Below are 18,125 nucleotides of genomic sequence, written 5' to 3' on the forward strand. Positions count from 1 at the left end.
TTTTCTCTCTTTCTCCCTCTCCCTTCCTCTCTGAAATCAATAAAAATATATATTTTTTAAATTTACCATCACAGCCCTGGCCAGTGTGGCTCAGTTGGTTGGGGCATTGTCCCATACACTGAAAGGGTTCGATTCCTGATCAGGGCACGTATCTACTAGATGGCAGGGTCTATCCTTGGTCAGGGTCCATAGGGCAGGCAACCCATTGATATTTCTCTCTCACATTAATGTCTGTCTGTCTCTGTCTCTCTTGCCCTTCTTCTCCCTTCTCTCTAAATATAAATGAATGTGTCCTCAGATAAGGATTAAAAAATAATTTACTATCACCAAAAAAAGCTATTTTGCTTTTCCTCACTTTCCAGTTTGGATATTGAGACAGCCTCTACAATCGCCAAGTTTGTAATATTTGCCTTTTTCCTACAAATGTCATAAACTGGGACAAAATTCTGTTTCTTACGATTCACCCACCCAAATTCATATTATTAAAAAGATAGTCATAAATTACTGAAGCTTCGATAGTATATACCTGAATTTCCTTCTCAATAAATCGCTTTCCTGTCTCCAGGGCCAACTCCAGCTGTTGAAGGAGCAAACGAAGAATATCAATCCTGGAGGCTACACCGTTCTCAGTGGTCTTCTCCGAGTTCTTTGGTTCCACAGGGTGGTTAAGACTTGGGAGTCCACTGATCAGCCTCAATGTTAAGGAACGGATTCTTAACCACATGGTCTCTTCCTCCAAGGAAAGTTTCTTATGCTCTTCAGAAACATCCCTTTAAAAAAATCCCCAAACCATCCCTTTTACTAAATGTGTTTGTTGCCTTTAAATCTTTCAAAGTTAACTTTCATCAGACAAGATGCCTTTGAGTGGTCCCAGCTTTCATTTACTAGCTGAATGATCTTAGACAAACCAAAATCATCCAAGTCCCCATTTAGGTATCCATAAACGGGAATGACAACCTACCTAACAGGTTATTTTCCCCTTAACTGAGACTTTTCTGATAATACAATTCAAATGACAGAAAAGTAAAAAGGAGAAGAAAAATGCCCTGATAACCAAGCATCCACCATATTAACAAACTTATAGATTTCAGATTTTTGCAATAAGGGGTACTAAAAGTATGCAACTAAAAGTACTTATACAATTTATTTTAAGCAAATAACACAGGTTCACAGTATTCATACTATTTTCCAAACTGCATCTTTTAATGATAGAATGTGTAGAAAAGATTAACATAGCAAGCCTGAGGCTATTAATTTAGAAAAGCCTGCTTGTAAGGGTAGCTCTTGGCTGATGTCCGGAAACTTGGTACTCCAACCATTCTCCAAATGACAAGAGTGGCTCACTGTGCCTAGACTGTATAAGCCTATTGTTTATGGTGAACACCTGTTTTCCTTCTGGGAATCTACAATGTTGGTCCATGCTACACAAAGCATACCTAAACCTTGGGCACCAACTCTCTAATGGGCTTCTTTAAGCAGAAACATTGCACACTCAATACTGTATTTTCTGTGGCTAGAGAAAGGAGCGTGTGTGATAGGGCACCTCCCAGGAGGGAGAGGACATTGGAAGTCTGTTCATGGAATTCTCCAGATTCCACCTGTATGTTTTTCCCTTGGTGATCCTGTCATGTATCCTTTTATTATAATAAACTTTAGCTGTGAGAACAAGGATATGTTGAGTCCCATGAGTCCTTGCAAATCACTAAATGTGTTCTTGGCAATCCCCAAGTCACAGTATATTCAGAACTACCTCATAGACATATCTCTGCACAACCTATTTCCTTAGGTTCCACTTTCCTAGAAGCAGATCTGCTGAACTAAATAGTATATGGATTTTTCAATCTTGATACATATACACATCACTAAAATTCCTGGTTAGGGAAAGTTATATAAAGTTTCACCTCCATGTAAACGTACAAAAACGATTTTCCCCACCACCTTGCTGAGCACAGTATTAATCCTTTTTATCTTTATCTGACAGGTTAAAATATTTTTACTGCTGGCCCTCGCCGGTTTGGCTCACTGGATGGAGCGTTGGCCTGGGGACTGAAGAGTCCCGGGTTCGATTCCAGTCAAGGGCATGTACGTTGGTTGCAGGCACACCCCCAGTAGGGAGTGCGCAGGAGGCAGCTGATCGATGCTTCTCTCTCATCGATGTTTCTAACTCTCTATCCCTCTCCCTTCCTCTCTGTAAAAAATCAATAAAATATATTTTAAAAAAATATTTTTACTGCTGTAAGATACATTTCTTTGAATTTCCTGTTAAGCCATTTACCCAATTAGTTTTTTAGTTATCTTCTTCTTAGTTCTCTCTATATATGAAGGCTATTAATATATATAAAGAGCCCTGATCTTCATGATCTAGTGATTAAAGCACTGGCCAACACACCAGAGGGTCGTGGTTTGCAGGTTCTATCCCAGGCCTCAGTCAGGGTACATGCAGGAAGCAGCCAATCGATGTGTCTGTCTCACATAGGTGTTTCATACTCTCTCCCTCCTCTCTCTCTCTGCCCCTCCCCCCTCCCTTCCACTCTCTCTAAAAAAACTCAATGGAAAAAATACCCTCAGGTGAGGATTAACAAATACATACATACATACATATACACACACACACACATATGTACACACACACATATATATATATTTTATACTTTCTGATAAGCTGATATATATATGAAGAAACTTACCAACTTACCACATATCCTTAGAACTTGTTAACAAATTTACTTCTATATAGAGGGCTAATATTTGCAAAGGTTAAATCTTTTGTTTCCAGATTTGATGTAATGCTAAGAAAGGCTTTCCCTAACCATTTTTATTTTATTTTATATTTTCTTCTAGAATTTCTAAGAAGTTTTAACGTAATCTTTAATCTATCTGGAGTCTGTTTGCACAGATGCTGTGAAGGACCTAACTTTTAATCCCAATATAGGGGTGAGATTTATTTTCTTTCTTTGGTTTACCTATATTTTCTGATCCCTACAATAAACATGTTATTATATTTGTGTAAAAAGGTTTAAAAAAAACCCAATTCTTAGATTCATTCTAATTCTTTAAAAATAAATTGCTTGGGGGGGGGGGGGGGTACTTCCAGTTACCTATCTTTTGGATCCCAGCTGAAGAAAACATTTAAGTCTCTGTTGTCTCGCAAGGCTTCCCATGGAATGTCGTCTTCTTCTGGCCGAAGATTCATCGACTTTATACTTTCTGCTAAGCTGATTGATCTGTGGTATATAAAATATATTTATGTATTATTGAAGTTATAAACCAGCCATAAAAACATATTAGCTAGGACTTTGTTTTATTAGCAAGGAAAGGGGGAAGGATTTCTATTAAGAAGTAAAGGCTTGCCCTAGCTCGTTTGGCTCAGTGGATATAGCATCAACCTGCGAACTGAAAGGTCCTGGGTTCGATTCCAATCAAGGGCACGTGCCCGGATTTCGGGTTCAATCCCCTGTAGGGGGCGTGCAGAAGGCAGTCGATCAATGATTCTCATTGATTTTTCTATCTCTCACTCTCCTTCCCTCTCTGAAGTAGATAAAAATATATATTTTTTAAAAAGTAGTAAAGGCTCATAGAAGGTGAAAGAGAACCAAGCACCGATCATGCCAGCCTGAGTCTGGAAGCCCAACCAAAACAAAGTGGATCCCTGAAATCCCGTGTGTGCAGGGATCCTTATAAACACAATATTGCCCAGAGCCTAGATGGCTTCTGTATGGAAGCTGGCAGTACTCTCTCATTCTCATGACATATATCAAGTTATCTTCACCTTTCTTCCCTGCATCCCCTTCTATTTTCTCCTTTCCCCGCCCCCGCATTTTTCCTTAGCTTAAACCTGTTAATGTCACCCATGAGTCCATTAAAGGCTCTCAGCATTTGATCTTATCCCTTAGTTCCTTTGTAGTTCTTATGGAATTCTATATAATAAAAGCCTAATATGCAAACTGTTCGACTGGGAGTTCAACCACTCGCTATGATGTGCTCTGACCACCAGGGGGTGGTGTGGAACATGGCAGACGTCGGCGATGCAGAGCTGGCAGCAGTGGAGGTGCTGCCAGCCCCAATGGGCCCCAATGAGAGCAGGACTGCAGCAGGATGGTAGAGCAGGTGAGCAGGCGGTGCCAGGCCAAGGTGGGTGCAAGCAGGGGCCCAATCACCCCGCCGATCGCCCCACAGACTGCAGGGCTGGGGGGGGGGGGGGGCCCTCCGCACAGCTCCCAGGCCCTGAAGGAGCCAGGGGCGGGACGGGGTCCCAATCGATCAACCCTCACCCCACAGGCGGGATGGTGGAGCAGGTGATGGTGGAGCACCAGGCCACGGCGGGGTGCCAGGCGGGGCTGCAGGGCTGCGAGGCTGGGGGCGCAAGCAGGGGCCCGATCCCCACAGGCCACCCCGAGGGACCCCACTCATATATGAGTTCATGCACCGGGCCTCTAGTACTTACATATTTGCTTCAAGTAGAAGGTCTAACAACATCCGTTCAGTACGGACTTGTGCAAAATGAAGAGAATTATTCAGCCTGTTCCTAAAAGCGATAAACTCTGGGATCTTCTCAAATGCACCATATTTGTAAGCTTGAATAATATATTCTGAGGTCTGGGAAGGAAAGACATTACCTTGGTATAAATATTTCACAGGTCAGACAATGAAGGCAAACATTGCCAGCCAAAATTAAAAAAAAAAACACAACAAACCCTCAAACTAAAATTAAGTAAGATGTTGAATCTACTCTTTAAAGGCCTTGGTCACCAAGTAGACTATCGGCTTTTTAAAACATTATTTTCCTTCTTTCCTATACCAGAGTCAAATGTCTTCTTTACTAATATTACCACTGGTAATACCCAGCTGTTGCTGCCACCATACAAACTTTTTATTAGCAATTTTGTCTTTCAATTCAACAGGACTGGAGGTTTGTTACACCAAATCAGTCAAAAATTTGGTCTGTGCCATTGTGGAAGGGATATTACGCCATGTTTTTCTGCATCTAAGACAAACTGTTTTATACAAAGGTTCCAAAACACTAGAATAATATAACAACCCTACCAACACCACCCCCCAAAAAATCACTCTCCTTCAGAAAAAAAGGCTGCTGCTTGGTTTTATTTATTTCTAAATACAATACCACAAACATAGGACATGTATTATATTAGGATAGAAATAAGGCACCAAACAAAAGACCTAAAAAACTCATGTCATAATCTGTTCTGAGAACAGAAAGACTTCAAGAACCAGACTACTTGTCCATCCAAACTACCTAAGACCTTTGCTGGAAAAATACATAAACAAGAAGTGAAGGCAACACTCACCACATCTGCTTTAATTTAGATTAATACGCATTTACAGATGAAACATTGTAAACAGAGGCAAGATAAAGAATTCTCAACAGAAATTCTGGCACAACAGAACAAAATCTCAAGGAAGAACATTTCATAGGTGGACCTATGCCAACAGGATTAGAAGTCAGGAGGGCACCCCTTTGGACCAAGGAAAGTGTGAAGTTCAAAGCTGATGTCTACCCTAAAAAATCCTTTCTAGATCCTTTCCAGTCTGTTTGGCATAACCTCAATCTGCTTTACCCCCATCTACATAACGTTCCAATTATCTGCCCAATAGGAAAATAGGCCAATAGTTCACAACATACCCTCTGATACACAGCCTCGCAGGGTTCATTTCAGGCCGCGGGATTGCGCCACGGGCGCTAATTCAACTGCATTCGATGCGGCTTTTAAACCCCCATGGGACACCTCGGCGAGCTGTTTGCCTGCAGTATCTGGAGAAATTAAAGACGGACGGACACAAGAAAATTAAAAAGATTACTTGTGATCCTGCAGGTTTAAAGAAGGACTATCTGAAAAAGCTCAAGTGTACCTTCTAATTGAGCCTGATTAAAGGACAGTGATAGGCCCTATAGGAAGAGGCCAGGACACTCTAAACACATGCCTATCCGATGGCCACTTGGCTTGGAAAACAGCAAGGTTTACCAGCAGCCCTTGCAATAGGAACTTAGAAGTTGAAAAAAAAAAATAGCTGGTTAGGAATATATGATCCAAAAATTAATCAGGATAAAATATGACTTTGGTGATTCCAATCAAATTTATCAATTACAGATCCAAAATATGATATGTTTAAAAGAAAGAACCCAGCCTTACTGAGTGTAGAAGTAGTTTTAATTTGAAGTGGTCCATGGACTACCACTTTAGAAAAAGGCAACAGCTTTAAAAAGAGAAAATAGGGGACAACAAAGAGGGAATGTAGTCCTTTAACAAACTGAGAAGGTAACTCTAGTTCTCTAGTTGCTCTTTTGACGATAGTCCTCCTTTAATGCTGCGGTAAACTGTCACTGCAGAACTAGAAAAGGGCTCGAGCAGCTACCAATAGGACAAAAGCCGGGAAAGGACTACAATTTGAAGACACCCCCCGCCATTAGAACTGCAGGCAAAACTGGAAGCCACCGGCACTTTAAAGACTTCTGAATATCAGAGAATGTTGTCCGTACCTATTTCTATTCATGTATGAACCACTGAAGCTATTTAGATCCCATTCGGATTCCTGAAATGAACCCTGGTCACTAAAAATTTGCATAATACATGGACATCAAACCCCTGAATAATAATTTCTATGGATACCTAAAATAAAGACTTTTAAAGGGAAATTTTTAAAGTATAAATATATAAGTAACTTATGAAGATATGAAAATCTAGCACTAATTCTCACATTGTAAAAATCTATTCCCAAGTAATAATGACGACAGACAATCACCTTCTCAGAGAGAAAATTTCTGTGCAGACCTTCCAAATATAACTTTTGATTCCACAGCACAAAGCCTTAAAAAGCAGAAAACCAGATTTTCCATTTAGGAGTAAAAGTGTTCTTTCAAAGAGCTAGTTGGGAATTGAAATACATCAGTCACTCAAGGAAACACCAAATGGGGACACTAAAAACTACCAAGAATAAAAGATATAGAGCGTAGAGTTTTTGTTTCCAGAGAGATATTTCTAATACTACACCAGAAGATTTAACACATATAGTACCAACACTACAACCGTGATCTTCCTCAGCCTCAAATTCCTACAAGAAACAGTCCACACCAGTCTCCATTTTCATATTTGGGGACTGGGACTAGGCACTAAGGTTTAAGGTGTGTTTTCCTTGATATATTGTGTTTGCTTTTGCCTCCAGAATCCCCAAAGATTATTTACCTAATATAATTAAGTAAGCTCTGTCTTCCCAGTTAGTAGTAATAAAAACAAATGTGTCAAGTAGAACATCCTAGTTCCAGATCAATAAAACACTATAATTTTATCAGGTTCAGCATTACAAGCATTGAGATGAATTGTCACTCCTGCCACATACAGCCATCAGCAAAACACCAAAGATACAAAAAGCCACATTAGAGACAACATGTCCTCTCTAATCGCTCCTGGGGATCTCCTTTCCCTACTACAATACTTTTATTGGGTGTGTGTGTTCAAAACAACTCTTCAGACACAATTTTTGTGGGGGAATAATTAAAGCTTAACTATAGGGTAAATAATGTATCTCTGTTGGCCAAGTCATGAACAACATGGCTCTTTAAGAACGTTAAATGACTGGAAACAAGTAAAACCAGCCACCAGGCTTGAACTAACCCCTTATTTACCCCAACTCCCACTTCAAAACTATCTGAGAAACAAAACTTTGAAAAGAATTCTTCAGTAAATCAAATGTTTAATTAGCCTCTTCCTTAAAATATAGAAATGAAAGCTAGAATGAGATTTAAGGAACACAGTTTTTTCTTTTGTGTTAGTAAAACTACTTGAAAACAGAAGGCAAAGCACAGATAATTGAATGCACAGTGAAAACTCAAGAGATTTATAACTGCCCACTCATGCTAAGAAATTTTAGAAATCCAAGGTCCAAAAGATACTCCCTGACCTCTAAGCCAGGCCAGCACCTTCTGAGCAATATGTTCAAATGCTGATACCTACTTCACTCTCTCTCTGGTCAGGAGCTATGGCACAAAATGAGGTCTGAACAGAGATACCAACAACTGTGGGGGAAAGAGGTCAAAGGGGAGGAAATAGGGCTTAAAAGCCAGTAAATGAAGCATACCAGTCCTTCAAGCCATGCCCTGAAACTTGTCAGGACATAATTATTACAAGCTGAGAACAACAAACCTATATTCTAGTATTCGGAAATGCTTCTGCCCTGCCCTTCTATTTACTACACCCTTAAAGAATTAGATAGCAGATAGATTAGCCAAAGCTGTTATAGTTACAAACCATTTTTTTAAAATCCCCATGAGTGTTTGTCATGAAGAAACCCAGAAACCAGCTTGCTGGCCCAGTTTTCTTGGTTGCTATTAGACCAGAAAATGGAGAGCTACGGGCAGATATCTGGAATGGCCTAATTCCAGGCGATGAGTCTTGGAAGCACATGAGAATCAGTCAGCAGTGACCATCCTAGAAGACATGCCTTAGCTTCACACATGTTCCTGGGTAGTGTTGCATAGTTGGTCAACTGAGTAGAAACCATATATATGGCTTTTCCACAAAAACGACTGCTTAACTGACAAGTGGAGACCAAGTCTGCTTGCAATGAAAAATATGGTGCAAATCCCATCCTTTCATTATGGCACATAAAAGCTCTATCTTATTCATTGCCGAAATGACCTTCAATTGGTCAATTTTATAATTCTAAGAAAACGTAAGTGCATTTGCTGTTGACAAAGAGCACAGTGGTTATAGACTTCAGAAATAAATCAAGGTAACAGAGAGCAGCTGCTATCGCAGAATCTTACACAGCTTCTCATGTCCTTGGAAAAAGTCTCTTAGAGATTAAAAGACCGACCTAAGAGGCATAAAACTTCCTATTCTGTTAATACCCAGTTTTAACACCTTTGTATGGATTCTATCAACCACAAATAACTTCAACTATCAGTCTTGGCCAGTAAGCTATGGCATACAGGCACTTGCAAGTACAGCAAGGTACACCTTAAGTGTACCTGTGACACAGGAAGATGCTCTCTGAATCATGTGCATTCAACAGGCAAGACCATAAAAAAAAAAATTTTTTTTTCACTTACATCTTTCTGGTTGGAGTGGAAAAACCTGAGTGCGAAGTTACAGGATTGGGATGCAGCAGCATACTGACCTAGGGATTCAGCGTATCGGGTCAAAAGATAACTAGGTCGGAAGGAAAGAGAAAAAAACATGTTATACTTACCCACCTATAATATCATATACTATACTTCAAATTATTTTGGCAGAGAAATAGTTAAGCATATGGAAAATTTAAAACATCTTGCAACAGAAATCTAATTTACAGAATCAAATTTTTAAAAAGAACAAAGTTAATTCAGTTTTGGGGAAGCTCTAAAGTTCAATGCCATGCTTTCTTATACTCAGATAATTAATGGAGCACAGATTATGAAAGAACAGAATACTATCTTCCTGAAACAGCTCTACAGGGAATAGAGAAAATACCCAGATTCATCGCAAAGAATAATTCCAACGCAAATTCAAAGAATCTCTGAGGAAAACAAATGAAGTACAGGTGTCAACCTCAAGTCCAAGCCAAAAGTAAAGATTTCAAAACCATGTATGCTAAGAAAAAGGGTTCAAAGTATATAGCCATTTGTTGTCTCTAAGAAAAACTTTCTTACCATTTCTAAACTATGCAATTTTTAACATTACTACATAATGCTGGCAAATATAAATCTTACTGTTTTTCAATGAGTCATGATATGTGATTATTTCATCTAAAAAGCTTAATACCAGGAACAGCTTTGCTGCTAAAATCAAAATGTTTCATATATCAGAGCCCCACACTGGTGTAGCTGACTGCTCATTATTCAGAGTATATACTACCAACCCAATGGTATCATGCTGGATATGCTTAGCATCAAGGCTGGAGTACAGATCCAACACAGGTTCAAATGCTCCCAGCATACAGTAGATTCGAACAAGCAGCAATTTGAATTGAGCATTGGAAGGGCTATGGATTAATCCCTCTTCCAGCAAAGTCAAGGCCTGCCACACAGCAGTCTCGTCACCTAGAACCAAAATATAATAGCGTTACCCACAGATCTTGACAGCAAATATAGGGTTCTCGAAAACAAAAACTTGCTGACATCATCACCTCCCCTAATTATTCTAAGAATGAGTTTAGATGGCAGAGAAGAAATTTTAGATACACACCTATAAGCAAAACAGGGGGTTTCCCTGAATAGGTACCTCAATTCTTAAATATGCATCTGTAAAACTGACACAAACTTTTAAGCTGCCAGGACTTGTAGAGGGAAGTTATGGAATCTCAGGGAATCCTAGATTACGAGAAGAGACGAACTTTGAAGAAGAACTGGTGTCACCAACCTTCCCAGTTCAGGATTTTCTCTACAAGACCCAGATGCTTTCTCTAAACGTCATTTTTTCTTTTATATGTAACTCTACCAATAGGATATCAAATAAGATTTGAAAAAAATTGCTCATTCATAATCAAAATAAAGTGATACACATTTTGAGCCACCAAAACTCAGAAGTTCACATGTAACTATAGTATTAAAGATTAAGTTAATTCTCTTTTAAGAATCTACCTGGCCCTAGCCAGTTTGGCTTCGTGGATAGAGCGTCAGCCTCAGACTGAAGGGTCCCAGGTTTGGTTCTGGTCAAGGGCACATGTCCGGGTTGAGGGCTCAGTCCCCAGTAGGGGCCGTGCAGGAGGCAGCCGATCAATGATTCTCTCTCATCATTGATATTTCTATCTCTCTCTCCCTCTTCCTAACTCTCTGAAATCAATAAAAATATATTTAAAAAAAAAAAAAACAGAGGAATCCTTTTAAAAAATAAAAGAAAATCTACCTAGCCCAGACTGCATGGCTCAGTGGTTGAACGTCGAACTATGAACCAAGAGGTCACAGTTCGATTCCCAGTCAGGGCACTTGCCCAGGTTGCAGACTCCATCCCCAGAGTGGGGTGCAGGAGGCAGCCAATCAATGTTTCTCTCCTTTTCTCTCTGAAATAAAAATATATATATATATATATATATTTTAAAATCTACCTAAAGAAATAACATGAAATGCAGATAGAGCTTTATTTACAAAAATATTCATTGTACTAATAAATGGGGGTGATTGAATAAATTACAGTAACAACCACTCACGGAAACATCATACAGCCACCTGATGTTAACGAAGAGTTTTTAACAACAGGGGTAAATACTTTGTGGGGTTTTTGTTTTGTTTTGTTTTGTTTTAAATATATTTTTATTGATTTCTTACAGAGAGGAAGGGAGAGGAATAGAGAGTTAGAAACATCGATAAGAGAGAAACATTGATCAGCTGCCTCCTGCACACTCCCTAATGGGTATGTGCCTGCATAAGGTACATGCTCTTGACTGGAATCGAACCTGGGACCCTTGAGTCCGCAGACCGATGCTCTGTCCATTGAGCCAAACTGGTTAGGGCAGGGGGGTAAATACTTTGTAATAATTATCAGTAAGACACATATAGAAAATTCAAATTAGCATGAAGAGTTCATCTTCAGTCTAAAAATTATGCAGAGGAAGAAAAGAGGAAATGTGCAAAATCTTAGAGCAGTGGTTCTCAACCTTCCTAATGCCGCAACCCTTTAATACAGTTCCTCATGTTGTGGTGACCCCCAACCATAAAATTATTTTAGTTGCTACTTCATAACTATAATTTTGCTACTGTTATGAATTGTAATGTAAATATCTGATATGCAGGATGTATTTTCATTGTTACAAATTGAACATAATTAAAGCATAGTGTTTAATCACAAAAACAATATGTAATTTTATGTGTTTTCCGATGGTCTTAGGTGACCCCTGTGAAAGGGTCGTTCGACCCCCAAAGGGGTCGTGACCCACAGGTTGAGAACCGCTGTCTTAGAGTGTCTGTGGAAGCAGGAAAAGTGAGATTAAAATAAACCGCTTTCCAAAATTTTTATATGCTACTTTTACAATCAGGAAAAAACAAAAAAAACAACTAAAGTAAAAGCTCTATCTATTAAGCTTTTAAAATTATATAGTATATGCTTTTTTTCCAAGAAAAAAGAAACAAGATAATAAAAAATTGAAGCTCTAGATAAATATCTATAATCCTACCCAAACTATGCAAACTACACATAATCTACTTAAACTACCATTAGGATTTTAATATAATGCTTCTGAACTTTAATTACTTTACACAGTAGTAGTCATAGCATACATCCAATTTTGCATTCTGCTCTTTTACTTGTGTTTTCCCATGTTGCTACCTGGTGTTTATAATCATAATTTTATTTATGATTATAAACATTCCCTGGCCTACATTTGAGCAACACTAGATATACAACCTGAAGATAAGAGTCATGAGTGGTTCCTAGCCTCAAGAGGCTCAGAACTGAATAAAAAAGAGAGTTAAGCCCTAGCCGGTTTGGCTCAGTGGATAGAGTGTCGGCCTGTGGACTGAAGGGTCCTGAGTTTGAGTCCGGTCAAGATCACTTGCCTGGGTTTTGGGCTCGATCCCCAATAGGGGATGTGCAGGAAGCAGCCGATTAATGATTCTCATCATTGATGTTTCTATCTATCTCTCCCTCTCCCTTCCTCTCTGAAATCAATATCCTATATAATAAAAGGCTAATATGCAAATTGACTGAACGGCGGAACGACCAGTCACTATGACACAGACTGACCACCAGGGGGCAGACACTCAACGCAGAAGCCCTGAGCCGGGCTCAGGGTTAGCAAGCACAGCGGCGATGGCAGGAGCCTCTCCTGCCTCCATGGCAGTGCTAAAGATGTCCAACTGCTGGCTTAGGACCACTCTCCTAAGCCATCAGTCAGACATCCCCCGAGGGCCCCCGGACTGTGAGAGAGAGGGCGTAGGCCGGGCTGAGGGACCCCTACCCCCCGAGTGCATGAATTTCATGCACCAGTCCTCTAGTATATATATATTTAAAAACGAATTACTCCAATAAAAAAAAAAAGAGTTGAACAATTATAGAGAACAGAAAATTTTAAGAAATTCTAGCTGTTCAAGGTTAACTAGTATCAGGGGGGAAAAAATCTTCTTAAAGATCTCTTTAAAATAGAAACAAAATTTCAAAGTAAATAGCAAAAAAAAAAAAAAAGATTTAATTCATACTTCTTTCTGAACTATTGAACCAAATATTATAAAAACATGTATCATTTTATTTTGCAAATTTTAGGATATAACTACAACTGTACACAAATTCTTACCAAATCAACAAGAGCATCAAAGACTGATGAGGTTTTTTTGAGGGACAAAATTTTTCTAACAAAATTTTATAATATAACAAAATGACATAATATCTGGGGACATAATGTACAGCATGGTAATTATAGTTAATACTGTATCGTACATTTGAAAGTTGCTAAGAGAGTAGACTTAGTAAGAAAAATTTTATAGCTGTGTGGGATAGATGTTAACTAAACTTATTGTGGTAATCATTTCACAATCTATACATATGTCAAATCATCATACTGTATACCTTAAAGTAATATAATGTATCAATTATATCTCAATAAAACGGAGGGGGAAATGACATTCTTCACTGCCCCTTTTATTTTTGCAGCATAACTATAAAGAAATGTCATTTTGCAAAAACATTTGAGAGCATCACCAATTTCCTAAAGCAATCTTCTTAAGTCCTTTCATATTCAAATCAGTCTTTTTCAACATCCTTACCAATTTTCTATAAATTTCAATTTTCTGCCAGATCCTCCATGAATAATGACTATACCTATGATTGGAGCACTTCAACATCACTTTCACTGACTTTAAAAAAAAACTTGGCCCTAGCTGGTTTTGCTCAGTGGATAGAGCATCGGCCTGTGGACTGAAGGGTCCTGGGTTCGATTCTAGTCAGGGGCACATGCCCAGGTTGCAGGCCCAATCCACAGTAGGGGGCATGCAGGAGGCAGCCAATCAATGATTCTCTCTCATCATTGATGTTTCTATCTCTCATCTATCTCTTTCTCTCTCTCTCTTCCTCTATGAAATTAATAAAAATATATTTTTTAAAAACTTGTATCTTTATAATATCTGCAATTTCCCATGCACTTGCACTGAATGACTTTGGACAACTAACCTATTTCTCTCTGCCCCGTAATTCCCGCATCTGTAAAACTGTAACAACCTTAACTGCATTATTTTGAGGTTTATATTAGCTAATTCATGTGTAATATTTTAAGTGCCTGATGACCAACAAATGTTAGCTGTTACTATTAGATGGCCAGATATCTTTGCTTAAAAAAAACAAGAAATTAACAAAGCCTTGCCGAACCGGTTTGGCTCAGTGGATAGAGCGTCGACCTGCGGACTGAAGGGTCCCAGGTTCGATTCCAGTCAAGGGCATGTACCTTGGTTGCGGGCACATCCCCACTGGGGGGGCGTGCAGGAGGCAGCTGATCGATGTTTCTCTCTCTCTATCCCCCTCCCTTCTTCTCTGTAAAAATCAATAAAATATATTTAAAAATTTTAAAAAATATATATTTATAAAAAAAAAAAAAGAAAGAAATTAACAAAGCCATAGTCAGTATGAGCAAGACTGCATGTTAGAGGTAAGTGGGGCAAGGTATTCGAGCAGGGACAAATTTGCTAAGTAAATAGTTCATCAATGATTTTTACATTAGGGTGACTTTTACAGCCCTATGCAACCTCATGAATCTGGGGTTTAGATAACAAATACTCTAATAAAAATGATTTAACCTTCAATCCCAGTATAATACAGTGTAACAAATACTATTATATGGGTACATATAATGTCCTATAAAAAGTTCAGAAGAGGCATGAAATCCACAGTGAGGGAGGGAGTGAAATAAAGACCATCTTGTCAGAAGTATTGTTTGAGTAGAAGTTAGAGGAAGGAGGTAAGAAAGTTTTTTCTAAGAGAGGCAATACAATGTTCAAAAAAAACCCCAGTAGATTCAGGACTGTACGTACATAAGAATCTGGAGATGCAGGCAGAAGCTGGATTTTAAAAAGGCATTGTAAATTACCCTGAAAAGGCTGGCCTTTATCCTCAGGAAAATATGGCACCTCTGGAGAATTTTAAGCATGAGGATAACAGTATCAAAACTGAGTACTTTGTGAAATGATCCACGAGGGCAGGGGTTGTGTCTATCTTGCACACCACTCCCTCCCCAGCCCTTTGTTTATTCTAGTAAATAATATGCAATAGTATCTGAAGTTATTTTTTCCTAAAAACTGCTAATAAAAGAAAATGTTAGGGGGAGGCAACCTAAAGAAAAGGCAATCTCAGACCAAGCTGGTTTGGCTCAGTGGATAGAGTGTTGGCCTGCAGACTGAAGGGTGCCCGGTTTGATTCCAGTTAAGGGCACATGCCCGGGTTACAGGCTTGATCGCCAGTAGGGGGCGTGCAGGAGGCAGCTGATCAATGAATCTCTCTCATCACTGATGTTTCTATCTTTCTCTCCCTCTCCTTTCCTCTCTGAAATCAATAAAAAATATATTAAAAAGAAAAAAGAAAAGGCAATCTTAATGCCATTCGCTGAATCATCCTTTACCATATATTATATTTTTGTCTTAAATGGGCTAACCAGAACTGTATTCCAAAAAGAGTGCATTTTCCTGTATATAATTTTTTTACAAGAAAAAATGTCTTAATTTTTTTATTAGAATTAGGCAGAATATAAAAGCAAACATGGAAAGGAACTGATCATTTTGCTATATATAATTTTTTTAAGTGAGTAAAGGGGCTATTCCATTCCATGGGCCTATACATCCATCTCTAAATCAGTTTCTCTGTATTTTAATTATTGTAGCTTTGTCATAAGTTCTCTACAGTCATTACTCACTATTCATAAATATTTTTAAAAAGAACAGATATCCACTGATTTAAGATTTTCCTGATTGCAGGGAGGGAGATGCGTGGAGACTTAGGTTCTTCTAGAAGCACCCTGGAGAAGGGCAAGAAAGAAAAATCTAAAAGCATAAATCAAATTTTTGGATTATGTAATTAGTCCATGGATTTATAGTCAATTAAAAAAAGAGTAGTATCAAAATGAAATGATTGCTCCTTACCTGTTTCTCTCCATATATCAATAAGCACATGGACAGCAAGGAGGCAGTAATAGTCTGAAAACTGCAATTCGGTTTTCAAACAGGATTTCCCTACAGGGGGGGGAAAAATCATCTGTATTTAACATTATTTAACTATTACTGCTCCAAAGAAGTTTTTTAGAGCAGGAACAGTGATAAGAAGGAGAGGAGAGAGGTGGGAAAGGAAATAAAAAGAACAGGGTAAATATCAAAAGAAAATATAAGCCATGAACCAAAGGATTCAAATGATGAGACTAGACTCAGCTGGAACAGAAGGGTTCCAGAACAGAGATGGTATCCAAAATGGTCCAACAGGGAAAGCAGCAAGATTTGAAAGGCTTTAGGTGAAGCACAGAAGCCACGGCCATGTATAACTGAAGCCATGTTATGCTCATTACTTCACCTAAATTTTTAGAAGGCTGTTAAAGAAATACTGATATCATCTAATCAGATATTTTATCACATATACCTAGCAATCTGAAGATCTTCTACTTCTAAATACCTCACAATTTACAACATTCCTTTTGTTCACTTATGTAGGCATATAAGCAGAAAACGTGACAATTATCATAAACTATGCAATTCATATGAGCCCAATGTGATAGCTCACCAGATCGGGAAGAATATGGACAATATAATTAGTTAATACTCCAAGCTTGTTTAATACTATGTGCCGACTGCACTTCAAGTTTTAAGAAATGAAATGTGGAAGAAAATAATAATAATAAAACTCCAAGCTTTACAAAGGCTTTGCACTGCAGTGTGCATCAAAATATTCTCCTTGCCAATCTCATTAAAACAGGATGCTGTGATTCAAAACAAAACAAAACTAACTTCTAAGTCTTGGCATATCAGAGAACAACTGCACATTTTGAAAGGTTGCTCACCAAATTCTAGTCCATGCTGGTATCTTAACATCAGTTCTCGGACCACACTCAATTTCTGATTTTTATCCATCGTGTGGTACAAGCCTAGTAACCTCGTCAGCTGCACCACACACAAATGCTGCTGCAGAGCTCTGATGTCAGCAGGCAGTGCCAGCTTATCCTCTGTTGGTGTCGACAAAGGAACAACTCCAAGTAACTGATTAATAAACTGCAGAGTGGAAAAAAAAAGGACAGGTCTCAAAACAGATCTAGTTTTCAGTAGGCCGTAATTAAAAAATACTGAAATGGTCTAGAAAAAGACGTCAATCAAGAAAAAATAAAAATTAAAACCCTTTTACAATATCATTTTTTATTCACCAAACCATATTTTATTAAGATAGAGTAATGAAATAAAATATACATTGTTTTATTTGATATATTGATAATGTTAATTATATTTTAAAGTTAAAGTCAATGTTTAATTTTATCAGGTATCTAAATAATTATATATTTAAATATAATGTACATACACCCCACACCTATAAAGTTATATACAGACTAGAGGCCTGGTGCACAAATTCGTGCACGGGTAGGGTCCGGCCAGCCCGCCCTGATGGGGGCCCATCAGGCTGGGCAGCAGGGGAGAGAGGATGTGAGAGATTGGCCAGCCCTGCCCCTGATGGGGGGAGTGCAATCGGGGGAGGGGGGGGGGTGATCGGGGGCAAGGCCAGCTGGGGAGAGGGGCCACAGGAGGTTGGGGGGGCCAATCGGGGCCCCAATCAGGCTGGATGGCCACTGCAGTGCGCATCATAGCGACTGGTCATTCCAGTCATTCTGGTGTTTCGGTCGCTTGGCTTTTATCCTATATAATAAAGGTTAATATGCAAATAGACCGAACGGCAGAATGACCGGTAGCTATGACATGCACTGACCACAAGGGGGGGGGGTAGATGCTCAACACAGGACCTGCCCCTGGTGGTGTGCTCCCACAGGGGAGCGCCCACTCAGCCAGAAGCCAGAAGGCAGAAGCCGGGCTCACAGCTGGCGAGCGCAGCAGGCAGTGGTGGGAGCCTCTCCTACCTCTCTGGCAGTGCTAAGGATGTCCGACTGCTGGCTTAGGCCCGCTCCCCACCAGCAGTTGGACATCTCCTGAAGGCTCCCGGACTGCGAGAGGGCAAAGGCCAGGTTGAGGGGAA

At 39.2% G+C, this 18,125-nt stretch overlaps 1 protein-coding gene across 2 annotated transcripts in view; it reads right to left on the reverse strand.

Moving 5' to 3' along the window:
* The window catches only part of NAA25 (N(alpha)-acetyltransferase 25, NatB auxiliary subunit), a 61,233-nt gene that overhangs the window by 13,861 nt on the left and 29,247 nt on the right, over positions 1-18,125 (reverse strand). Inside the window, exons 12-18 of one of the 2 annotated variants that reach the window (XM_006099042.3) lie at positions 16,951-17,158; positions 16,046-16,135; positions 9,853-10,033; positions 9,065-9,164; positions 4,445-4,596; positions 3,099-3,224; positions 527-770 (exon numbers count right to left, since the gene is read on the reverse strand). In XM_006099042.3, coding sequence (XP_006099104.1) covers positions 527-770; positions 3,099-3,224; positions 4,445-4,596; positions 9,065-9,164; positions 9,853-10,033; positions 16,046-16,135; positions 16,951-17,158 — 1,101 coding nt within the window. The remainder of the gene's footprint in view (positions 1-526; positions 771-3,098; positions 3,225-4,444; positions 4,597-9,064; positions 9,165-9,852; positions 10,034-16,045; positions 16,136-16,950; positions 17,159-18,125) is intronic. The other variant, XM_014464606.2, reaches the window with a different exon arrangement.

The sequence above is a fragment of the Myotis lucifugus genome, unplaced genomic scaffold (assembly GCF_000147115.1).
Source record: "Myotis lucifugus unplaced genomic scaffold, Myoluc2.0 scaffold_256, whole genome shotgun sequence".
In the NCBI taxonomy this organism is placed as follows: Eukaryota; Metazoa; Chordata; class Mammalia; order Chiroptera; family Vespertilionidae; genus Myotis; species Myotis lucifugus.